We start from the raw sequence: 9,901 nt of genomic DNA, 5'->3' as shown, positions 1-9,901 counted from the left end.
TGAGCTGTTTCACTCCCAAGCTCCCTCTGGTACTGCGGCCCGTGAAGATGTGGCGAACCCTACTGCTGCTCCGATAGTTTCTGCTGCTGGTGATGATATGCTGAAGCACCCTCCTCTGTCAGCTACCCCTATGTCTGGTGCCTGCTCCAACCTTCCGATCCGGCCGCTCTCCCCCACTCGCTCGGGAATTGAGGATCTTCCTGCCTCTCTTGTCCGCGACGTGGTGGGATCCCAGTCCCTGCGGAAGAAGAAATCCTCAGTGCGCAAATTCTCGGCTAAGAGCAGGAATTCGTCGGGCTCGAAGCAATCCATGACTGGGGTTTGCCGTTGTCTCGACAAGGATATGGGGTCTATATCTCATTCGGGCCCTCCTCCGGCTTCTCCGGCTGCTCGATCTCCTGCAATTCGGTCTCCTGCGTCCACGGCTCGCAAAGGCGGGCGAGTGGCGAATTCAGGTGGCTCTATCTTGGAGCGGGCGAAGAAGCGGGCTACAGCGAAGGATCTCCCCACCCCCCAGGTACTCCTCCCATCCCCTCTTATGTTTCTCCTCCGGTTCGGTTGGTTTTACCTTCTCTTTTGGATGATCTTCTTTTAAATATTATGTCAGACGTGGGAGTGGTGGTAGATACTTCTGTTGGATCTCCTAGTTCTCTTCTTGCAATCATTAGGGCTAACGAGATGGCTCAGGCGGCCATATCTAAAGCCAAAGAGGCCGTTGCCTCGCAGGCTATTGCGTCTAGTAGTACTCAGGGTGCGGAGGCGGGTGCGGAAGCTGGTAGTGGCCAGCCCCAACCCAACTTATCCAGGAGGGGCACGAAAAAACGAGCTAAATCCTGCGCGGCTCCTAGCAGGTCGAGTCTCCGCATTAAAAATCTATCTTATAAATGAGGGCTTTATTCTGGAATATTAGAGGGTTCGGTGCTAGGGGGCGCCGCGACCAACTCAAAGATCTGGTCCGCTCTAACTCTATTGATTTCGTGGGGTTGGTTGAAACCTTTAAGGAAGCCTTTTCCCCTAGTGACCTTTCTGCTATCGTGGGCATGGACAGATTCAGTTGGCACTCGTTACCTGCCTCGGGTCACTCGGGTGGGATCTTGATAGGCTCTAATAAAGATATTTTTGATTTTGTTGCGTTTGATCATGGGATCTTTTGGGCTAGTTCTGTAGTTTGTCATAAAGCCATGAATACCCTCTGTGAGTTTATCGTGGTATATGGGCCTGCGGATCATTCTCTGTCTCCTTTGTTTCTTAATGAGCTTTCTGTGAAGATCGAATCCTGTAATCTCCCGATGGTTATCGGGGGTGACTTTAATCTCCTTCGGTGTCCTTTTGATAAAAGCAACGATATCTTCTCCTGGCTTCTAGCTAATGCCTTTAATGATTTTATCAGCGCCAATGCTATTCGTGAGCTTCCCCGGGGCGGAGCTCGTTTTACCTGGTCCAATCATCAGGCTAACCCTATTAGATCTGTGCTTGATAGAGTCTTCATCTGTCCTAGGTGGGATTCCATGTTTCCTAGGGCCTCCCTCGGCGCCAAATGCATAGTTGGCTTTGACCATACCCCCTTAATCCTCGACGATGGTTCTGTCAGTCTTAGACCTCCAGCTAGATTTCAATTTGACGCCTCTTGGCTGTCCGTAGATGGTTTTATCGAGATGGTGGCCTCGAAGATATCCCTCCTTCTCTCCTCCAACGCCCGCTCCTTTGGGCCTCTGGATGACTGGCACTCGTGCTCCTACAACCTTCGTAAAATTCTTAGAGGTTGGTCTCGCAATCGTGCGGCGGAGGATCGACGTACCAAATTTTTCCTTGAGGCACAGATCGCGTCTCTTGATCTCGCGGTCGACGCTGCTGGGCTTTCTGATGATGGATGGGCGGTTCGATATAACCTTGAGGCCGCATTAATGCAGTTGCACCACCAGGCTGAGGTTTATTGGCGCCAGCGGGGCACTCTCAATTGGACTCTAAAAGGTGACTCCCCTACGGCTTATTTCTTTGCGATCGCGAACGGTAGGAGAAGGCGCTGTGGTATCAATAGCCTGATTATTAATGGTGTGCGCTCTTCGAATCAGTCTGCTATTATGGCTCACGTGGTGGACTTCTTTTCTTCGCTGCTGGGGGCTAAGCCTCAATCAGGCTTCTCCATTTCCCCTTCCCTTTGGAACATAGGCCTTAAAATTTCGCCCGAGGAAAATGCCTCTTTGATGATTCCCCTTTCAGATCAGGAAATATGGGATGTAGTTATCTCTTCTAATCCTAATGCTGCCTCTGGGCCAGACGGCTTTTCTATCCCTTTCTTTCGGAAATTCTGGCCTCAGTTGAAACAGCTGGTCTGCAATGTCATCCAGGGTTTCTGTCTTGGTACTATCGATATCTCCCGCCTGAACTACGCAGTGATTTCCCTGATCCCCAAGGTTAAGGGCGCTGAATTAATCTCTCAATTCCGTCCTATTGCTTTGATTAATAACTTTGCCAAATTTCCGGCTAAGGGCTTTGCGAATCGACTGTCGCCGGTTGCGCATAGAGTTATCAGCCCCTTCCAATCTGCTTTCATCAAAGGTCGTTTCATTCTAGATGGTATCTTATCTTTGCACGAGATTGTGCACGACCTTCACTCTCGGAGATCTAAAGCGATTATTCTTAAGTTAGATTTTGAGAAAGCCTATGACTCGGTAAGTTGGTCCTTCCTCAAACAGGTCTTGCTTGCAAAAGGCTTCGACGGAGCTTATGTGCATCGTATCATGCAGTTGGTCTCGGGTGGTCATACTGCTGTTTCTGTGAATGGGTTCATTAGTAATTTCTTCGCCAATGGCAGAGGCCTCCGTCAAGGGGACCCTGCCTCCCCTGTTCTTTTTAATTTTGTGGCCGATGCCTTTTCGTGCATGCTCACTAGGGTGGCCCAATGTGGTCACATCATTCCAGTGGTCTCCCATCTACTCCCGGATGGGGTATCCCATTTGCAATATGCCGATGACACTATTATCTTGGTGGAACTGGACGATACATGTATTGCCAACCTTAAATTCATCTTGCTTTGTTTCGAAGCTGTATCGGGCCTTAAGATTAATTTCTCTAAAAGTGAGGTCTTAGTGACGGGTGTTGATGATGCGGAAGCCTTGCGGGTGGCCAGGCTTCTTAACTGTTCCTTGGGTTCCTTCCCCTTTAAGTATTTAGGCCTTCCAATCTCTCCTGTCTTGCTTCACCCTAAGGACTTTGCTCTGGCGGTCGCTAAGGTGGGAAACAGGGTGCTCCCTTGGAGGGGGAGATATAACACCAATGCTGGCAAAGTTGCTCTAAGTAATTCCTGCTTATCTTCTCTCCCTATGTTCCTTATGGGCTTCTATCTTCTTTCGGCTGGCGTCCATGTTGGCTTTGACAAACATAGGGGAGCCTTTTACTGGAATTCCATGGACAACAAACGGAAATATAGGCTGGTCAAGTGGCAATGTATGTGTAAGCCTAATAACCTTGGGGGGTTAGGCATTATTAATACACAGGTGATGAACAAATGTTTGCTTATTAAGTGGTGGTGGAAATTATGACTAGCGGGGCCAATTCCCTTTGGTTTTAGATTCTCAAGGCGAAATACTTCCCACACTCTAGCCCGCTGTTTGTCACCGCTCGTTGCGGATCTCAATTCTGGAAGACCCTTGTCAAAGTCAGGCCTATTTTCTTGGAACATGTAAAATTGATCGTGGGTAACGGGACTGCGGTCCGCTTCTGGCTGGACTGGTGGTCTGGGGATGCCCCTCTAGCTGTTACTTTTCCGGTTCTGTTTTCGTATTGTCCTAACCTGACATCTCCATCGCGGAGGTGGGGCAAATAACTGGGATCTGGCTTTTCGTCGTTCCCTGTCTCCTGAAGAGTTGGAAGATTGGCAAAGTCTCTCTGCCCTCTTCCCTGTGCTCTCGGAGTCTTCTGATACTGTGGTTTGGCCTCATTCGGACTCTGGCAGGTTTTCGGTTAAGTCGTTGTACTCTAGGTACTCTAGGCCTATCCGTGATACCCCTTCGAGCAGATTTTCTTGTGTCTGGAAATCCAAAGTCCCTCCCAAGATTAAAATTTTCCTTTGGCAAGCTTTTCGTGGCCGCCTCCCGGCGGCTGACCAGATTCACAAGCGCAATGGGCCAAGCTCGGAGTTTTGTCATCTGTGCGGTGCCTTGGAAAACTCGGAACACATTTTTTCCATTGCGTGCTGGCCAAGTTGGTTTGGAGTTGTGTCAGATCTTGGCTTCAGGTTTCTTGGAACCCTTCCTCATTCTCTGAGCTTAGAAACCTAGCCAAAGTTTTGGTTGGGGTTACCAAGAGGGTGTTCTGGGTCGGCCTGGGTGCCTTATGCTGGGCTCTATGGACTATTAGGAACAAATTTACTATTGAACATATCTTCCCATCTAAGCCTGCTGACACTCTTTTCAAATCATGTATACTATTGCAGCAGTGGAGATCATTGACTAAGGATGAAGATCTGGATGCCCTGGACTTGCTCATCGCCAAAATTCGGGCTTCGGCATCCCACATCTCTGGGCTGGACCCTGTCGTCTAATCAGGGTGTCGCTGTTATCGTAGTTTGGTTCTGTCTTCTCCCTTCCGGCCTGCGCGCCGTGTATAGCAGGTTGCCTGTACCCCTTACTTTCGTTTGCTGGTCCCAAACTTTCTTTTCGGTGAATTCGCAATGTTTCGCCTGCTGGTTTCGTTCATGGTTCATGTTTGGGTCTGTGACGCTGTCGTGTGGCTTTATTTATAAAGTTGGGCTATGACCTTTTCTCTAAAAAAATAGAGATGTGTGGTAAATGTAAACAGGAAACAAATCCTCCGGGGTGTGAAGAAGGTGCCCTCAGGGCCTCATCATATTTCGGAATCTGATTCTCTAATTACTTATTCTGAATCTGGGCGCACAGTCTGCTTATTCTCGACGAATGCCGAATTACATACGGAGAGGGGCTGCGCCCGGTGAGTAGAGCCGAATCAATCAGGTCGCGCTAGCCCAGAGGCGAAGCAACAGCAGAGGTGGTGTTTGTCCGAGCCGCCGCCGCCGCCTTGGCCTTGGCCTTGGCCTTGGGGCAGCGGTTGTGGCCGTACCAGACGCCGTCCGGCAGCGGCGCCCCGAAGTAGAAGGTGGCGGGCTTCTCTCCGGCGCCGGGGCCCGGCTCGGTGACCTGGACCCACTCGGGCGCCCAGCCGTCGCGGCCGGCGCGGCGGAGGTAGAGGTAGCAGACGCCGTAGCCGCACACCCCGGAGACGCGGAAGGTGTCGGTGCCGCACCGCTCGAAGGCCCTCCCGCCCGGCGCGCTCGGGAGGCGCGCGCCGTACGCCTCGTTGCGGTACGCATCCCCGAACGCCACGCTGACCGCGTCCGACGTCCGCGCCGGCGACGCGCAGCTCGTCTTCACCTTCACCGTGTACGTGCACGTCCGCACGGCCGCCTCCTGCGCAGCACAAAACGGCGCCATGGGTCACACACTCACAGGGCAGAGCAGAGCAGTCGTTGGTTGATAGATAGAGTGACACTGCGAGATGTGGACGCACGTGCAAGAAGAAGAAGAAGAAGAACTCACGGTGCGGCTGTGGAGGGAGGAGCCCGCGAAGACGACGACGAGCAGCAGCAGCAGCGACAGGCGAGGCGCGGCCGCTCCGATGCCGGGACCCGCCATTGCCGGCGACGAGGCGAGGACGGGAAGGGACTATGGGACGGGGGACGGCGCGAGGAGTCGATGTGATTGCGCCGCCGCGTAGGAGTTCGGGGGTGCTAATAATAGCGCCCTGGCGTGTCACGGTGTCGAGATGGGGATGAGGATGCGGTGCACGCTAGCACATGGCTGCAGGCCAGTGGACCAGCAACGCATCGTATCGGATCGGCAACGCGCCGAATCGCTCGCTAGCGGACACGAGCGTTGCGTGTCGTCATGCTCGGTGATGATGTGGTCCGCCGCGGCACAGGTCGACGGACAGAAGTCAGAAGCATCCAGCGCGGGGCACACGAGCGCAGGGAGTTTGATGGTTTATAATCTCACAATAAAATAAGCTTAGATGCTTCTACGATGGTGCATAGTCTCAGTATGAAACAGAAGCTAGGTAGATGGTTCTCAAAAAAAATTATGGACGTTGAGAAAGGTCTCTATGGCACGTTTCAAATCGGAGAGAAAGAAGTTCAAAAAAAAAATCGGAGAGAGAGAGAGAGAGAGAGTCAGAGAGGAAACAAAAAAGATGCAAAATTGGGGGCATTCCGAGAATTGAACTCGGGACCTCTCGCACCCTAAGCGAGAATCATACCACTAGACCAAATGCCCTTTGTTGAACATATTACACCTACAGATTATTAGAACATAATACGTTATTGAATGCATCCTCCCCTACTCCAAGGGTGTGAATGAATCCTCCGTTATCAATCCTATTGCTTTTCTTGAATTGGTTTTTCATGCTAAGTTGGCAATATTATTATTGTGTTAGTCAAATATAAAGGTGAATCTTCATAAGCGTCCTTATCGAATTGCGACCGGTCATACAAGTTGAGGAGGATATATGATCTTTCGGGAGCTTGAATCATCACGTCAATTCTCTGTCAAATCTATCTATAAAATGTACCAATCTCCTTTGAAAGGCAGGCATGCCTCCCAAAATTAAGGTGTTTCTTTGCGAGGTGCTTCGCGGCCATCTCTCTGACGACAGTCGTCACGGTCCAAGTGATGGTTGTTGCTCCCTTTGCGAGGAGGAGGATGTTAATCATATTTTGTTTTTGTGTGTGCTTGCCAAATTCATGTGGATTTGTGGTTCGGGGGTGTCTTGCCAGATTCATGTGGATTGTGGTTCTGGGGTGTTTAGGGACCTCTTCTGAACCCTATGTCGTGTGTCAAGGTCATTGCCCACATGTAACCATGTTGTAGATCACATCACGTAGTTGCATGGCAGATTTTTTGCCGCTCAATCATGGGTATTTCGGAATGTTTGCAATAAAGTTGCTATTAAAAAGATTATAATTGCTCATCCGCCTGATTGTATTTCTTTTCAATTAACCGCCTCCTTTTAGTTATGGTGTCACTTGGGGAAGGAGAAGGACAAGACTATGCTGCAAGCGGTGCTCCCGGAATTTAGATATATTCACTATGTTAATCGACCGCTGTGAAGCAACAAAAGTAGGGTGTAGTTGTAGGTTTTGGTTTCCGAGCATGCGTGCTCGTGTATGAACTCCTTTGTATCACTGGTATCCTCAACCGTTTATTTTCTGCTACCTTTTGCTGTAAAATTTGAACTTGTGTTCATGTTTGATGCTTTATAATACTCTCTCCGTCTCAAAATTATTGTCTTAGATTTGTCTAAATACGAATGTATACATATCTAGGCGAATCTAAGACAAGAATTTTGGGACGGAGGGAGTATATACTAGCACATATGACCGTACGTTGCAACGGGAGAAAAAATATTGCACTTAACTCAATTACCATATCTCAAGACTTCCACATGTGACATCATATATATTTCAACATGGCGCCACACCCCTGCGGCCTCTTATACTTCTTCCGCCCTCGTCGATGGTTGCCGCATTGTCCGCTTGATCGTAACACGTCTGAAAGTTGTCAAACCTGAGGTGATCAACTCGGCCACTACACGACACACCTGTCATTGAAGTGCACCAATGCAAGGGGATGTTTAAACTTTAAAAACTATAATCTCATCAAGTTGGCATAAGGGCCGCCCTCCGCAATCTACTCCTCACACCTGGTCCATGGATCGTCCCTCATAAGGATTGACTACAATCAGTAGCGGGAAAACACTACCAAACACTTCCATGTTTTTTTGGGATATATGACACATGCCCCTTCTATGAAGACAATTTGTTTTGTATATATCTAAAGACAATTATCTTATTTTCTGCTTCCATGTATAAATCTTCGTCGTATACTTCACAGGCCAGTTAGGTATATATGCTTCCGGCGTGTGTGCTAACCTTTGTATATAATTTTAGTCCAGCAATGTGCAATCCTATTTGGACTATGGATGGGGTTCATTTCTTTTCTGGCTTTATGTCGTAGTAGTTATTACCATACTTTCCGTAAGTGTGCTAACATGTGTAAATATGTTAGTCCAAAAATGTCTTACCCAATTTGGACAATGGATGGTGTTCGTTTCCTTTCCGGTTTTTATGTCGGGTAGTAGTTAGTACCAATCTATGAATGACACAAACAAACACCAAATCCAACTTCAGTTAAAAACGATCAGCACCAAAACCTCTCCAAAGTTTTTTTCTTGAGACTTTCAAGCATGGAATTGAGTTATTCTTGTTCCAGCTTACAATTAAAAAAGATCAACACGTTGCACATTTTTATTTATCGAGCCTTTCAACCTGGCACGTGCATGGTTAGTTTGAATTATTCACATCCTCTTCTCTTTGTCCCTCCTGTTATTTTTTCATTCATTGACCAGGGCATCACATGCAACGTGAATCAACATGCATATCCGTTGTCCTTAAATTACGGAAACACTAACGCCCACACGTGTGGGCGTTTGCATCTCGCACATACGCGTGGATCCGCATCCGTTTGTGGGTGCACGAATCTTGGCATATTTATGGTGCCACGTAGGACTGGGATGGTGTGTGGGCATTCACCCGGTCGCCCACGCGTCCGTTTCACCACACGAAGGGGCCGGTGTGTGGGCGTTTAGCAGTTCGCAGTTTTCACTCACGCACAAAGGTTGGTGTGTGGGCATTTGCCATCTTGCCCACACGCCCATCTCCTTTCCCACACCCTAGCTGCTAGCTGCCATGTGTTTTACAGTGTACATGGCAACTGCCCTAGTGTGCTTGTAAGCAGATGGCAACTCTTTTTTTTATCCGAACATGTCAGTTGTCATGTGTTTTGCAGGGTACACGACAACTGCCTAGTGTACACGTAAGAAGATGGCAACTCTCTTTTACCCGAGTTGCCATATGTTTTTGCATGATACATGGCAACTGCCCTAGCATGCACGTAAGCAGATGGCAACTCTTCCTTTTACATGGCAACTGCCCTAGCGTGCTTGTGAGCACATGGCAACTCTCTCAATTGTCTAGTGTTAGTAGGTGGCAACTCCTAAAGTTTTGAAATCATGACAAATGCAGTAAACTAGACCATACATGGCAACTACAGATGAGCAACCATGGCTCTGTAGTTGTCCGACATGGCAACTGTAGTTCAGCGACATGACAACTGCAGTTAAATGAACATGAAAGAGGGTCCAGACCATGGCAACTGCGGGGACGCTGGTGACTGTTACGCGGGGTGTGCGAGACCATAAAGTAGGAGGCTTGACGTACGGACGTGTGGGCGTAATCTATTTTGCCCACACGCAGGCATGTGAGAGGGACTGTGAGGGAAAAAAAGACGTGTGGGCATTACTTGTTTTGCCCACACATAGACATGTGGGCTGGTCCTCTTAAACACCAGACAAACTGTGTAGGCAGACCCCTTAACGCCCACACGTGTGGGCATTATCGGCGTCCTTCAATTATTCACGTCCACATGAGAATCTCTTAATAGCCCGCATAATAGCAGCCCATCATACATATATAGAAAGTTAATTATCCTATCTTTCCTTCCTTATTTTCCTTCCTTTCCTTAGTCACTCTTTTTTCCTTAGCCTCCCTTCCTTTCATATTTATAGCAGCACATATATAGGAGTTTAATAGCATCCATACATATACGAAAAAACTACTGCCCACAAGTGTGGCATCTTGTACATCGCTCATACGTCTCCATCACCACTCATTTTATCACGTATGAACAGATGACATTAGTAGGAATCTTTTTGGTTTTGGCTTAAACATTGTTTTATCCCCTAATTAAAAATTCAAATTAAAAATTCATTTTCATCATTAAATCCGTCTCGACGAGATCTTTAAAACTAGACCCCATGTTGATATGTTTCG

At 48.5% G+C, this 9,901-nt stretch overlaps 1 protein-coding gene and 1 non-coding gene across 2 annotated transcripts; both read right to left on the bottom strand.

Moving 5' to 3' along the window:
- Positions 1–4,811: 4,811 nt before the first annotated feature.
- LOC119328276 (embryo-specific protein ATS3A-like) lies at positions 4,812–5,790 on the bottom strand. Its single transcript, XM_037601294.1, has 2 exons — positions 5,556–5,790; positions 4,812–5,426 (listed from the first exon to the last, which is right to left on the bottom strand). Exons 1-2 carry the CDS (start codon positions 5,649–5,651, stop codon positions 4,980–4,982), a joined length of 543 nt encoding a protein of 180 aa, XP_037457191.1. The 5' UTR covers positions 5,652–5,790; the 3' UTR covers positions 4,812–4,979.
- Positions 5,791–6,215: 425 nt separating this feature from the next.
- TRNAP-AGG lies at positions 6,216–6,287 on the bottom strand. Its single transcript has one exon. It is a non-coding gene; the product is annotated as a tRNA-Pro (tRNA).
- Between the last annotated feature and the right edge of the window lie 3,614 nt (positions 6,288–9,901).

Source organism: Triticum dicoccoides, chromosome 1B (assembly GCF_002162155.2).
Source record: "Triticum dicoccoides isolate Atlit2015 ecotype Zavitan chromosome 1B, WEW_v2.0, whole genome shotgun sequence".
In the NCBI taxonomy this organism is placed as follows: Eukaryota; Viridiplantae; Streptophyta; class Magnoliopsida; order Poales; family Poaceae; genus Triticum; species Triticum dicoccoides.
The sequence above is the reverse complement of the archived record's forward strand: the minus strand, read 5'-3'. Positions and strand labels throughout refer to the sequence as shown.

What these genes read in the sequence shown, in the direction of transcription:
- LOC119328276 (XM_037601294.1), bottom strand. Translation starts at nt 5,651, where the DNA reads ATGGCGGGTCCCGGCATCGGAGCGGCCGCGCCTCGCCTGTCGCTGCTG. An exon ending in CCTCCCTCCACAGCCGCACC is followed by an intron (nt 5,427 to 5,555) that starts GTGAGTTCTTCT and finishes TGTGCTGCGCAG; the next exon opens with GAGGCGGCCGTGCGGACGTG.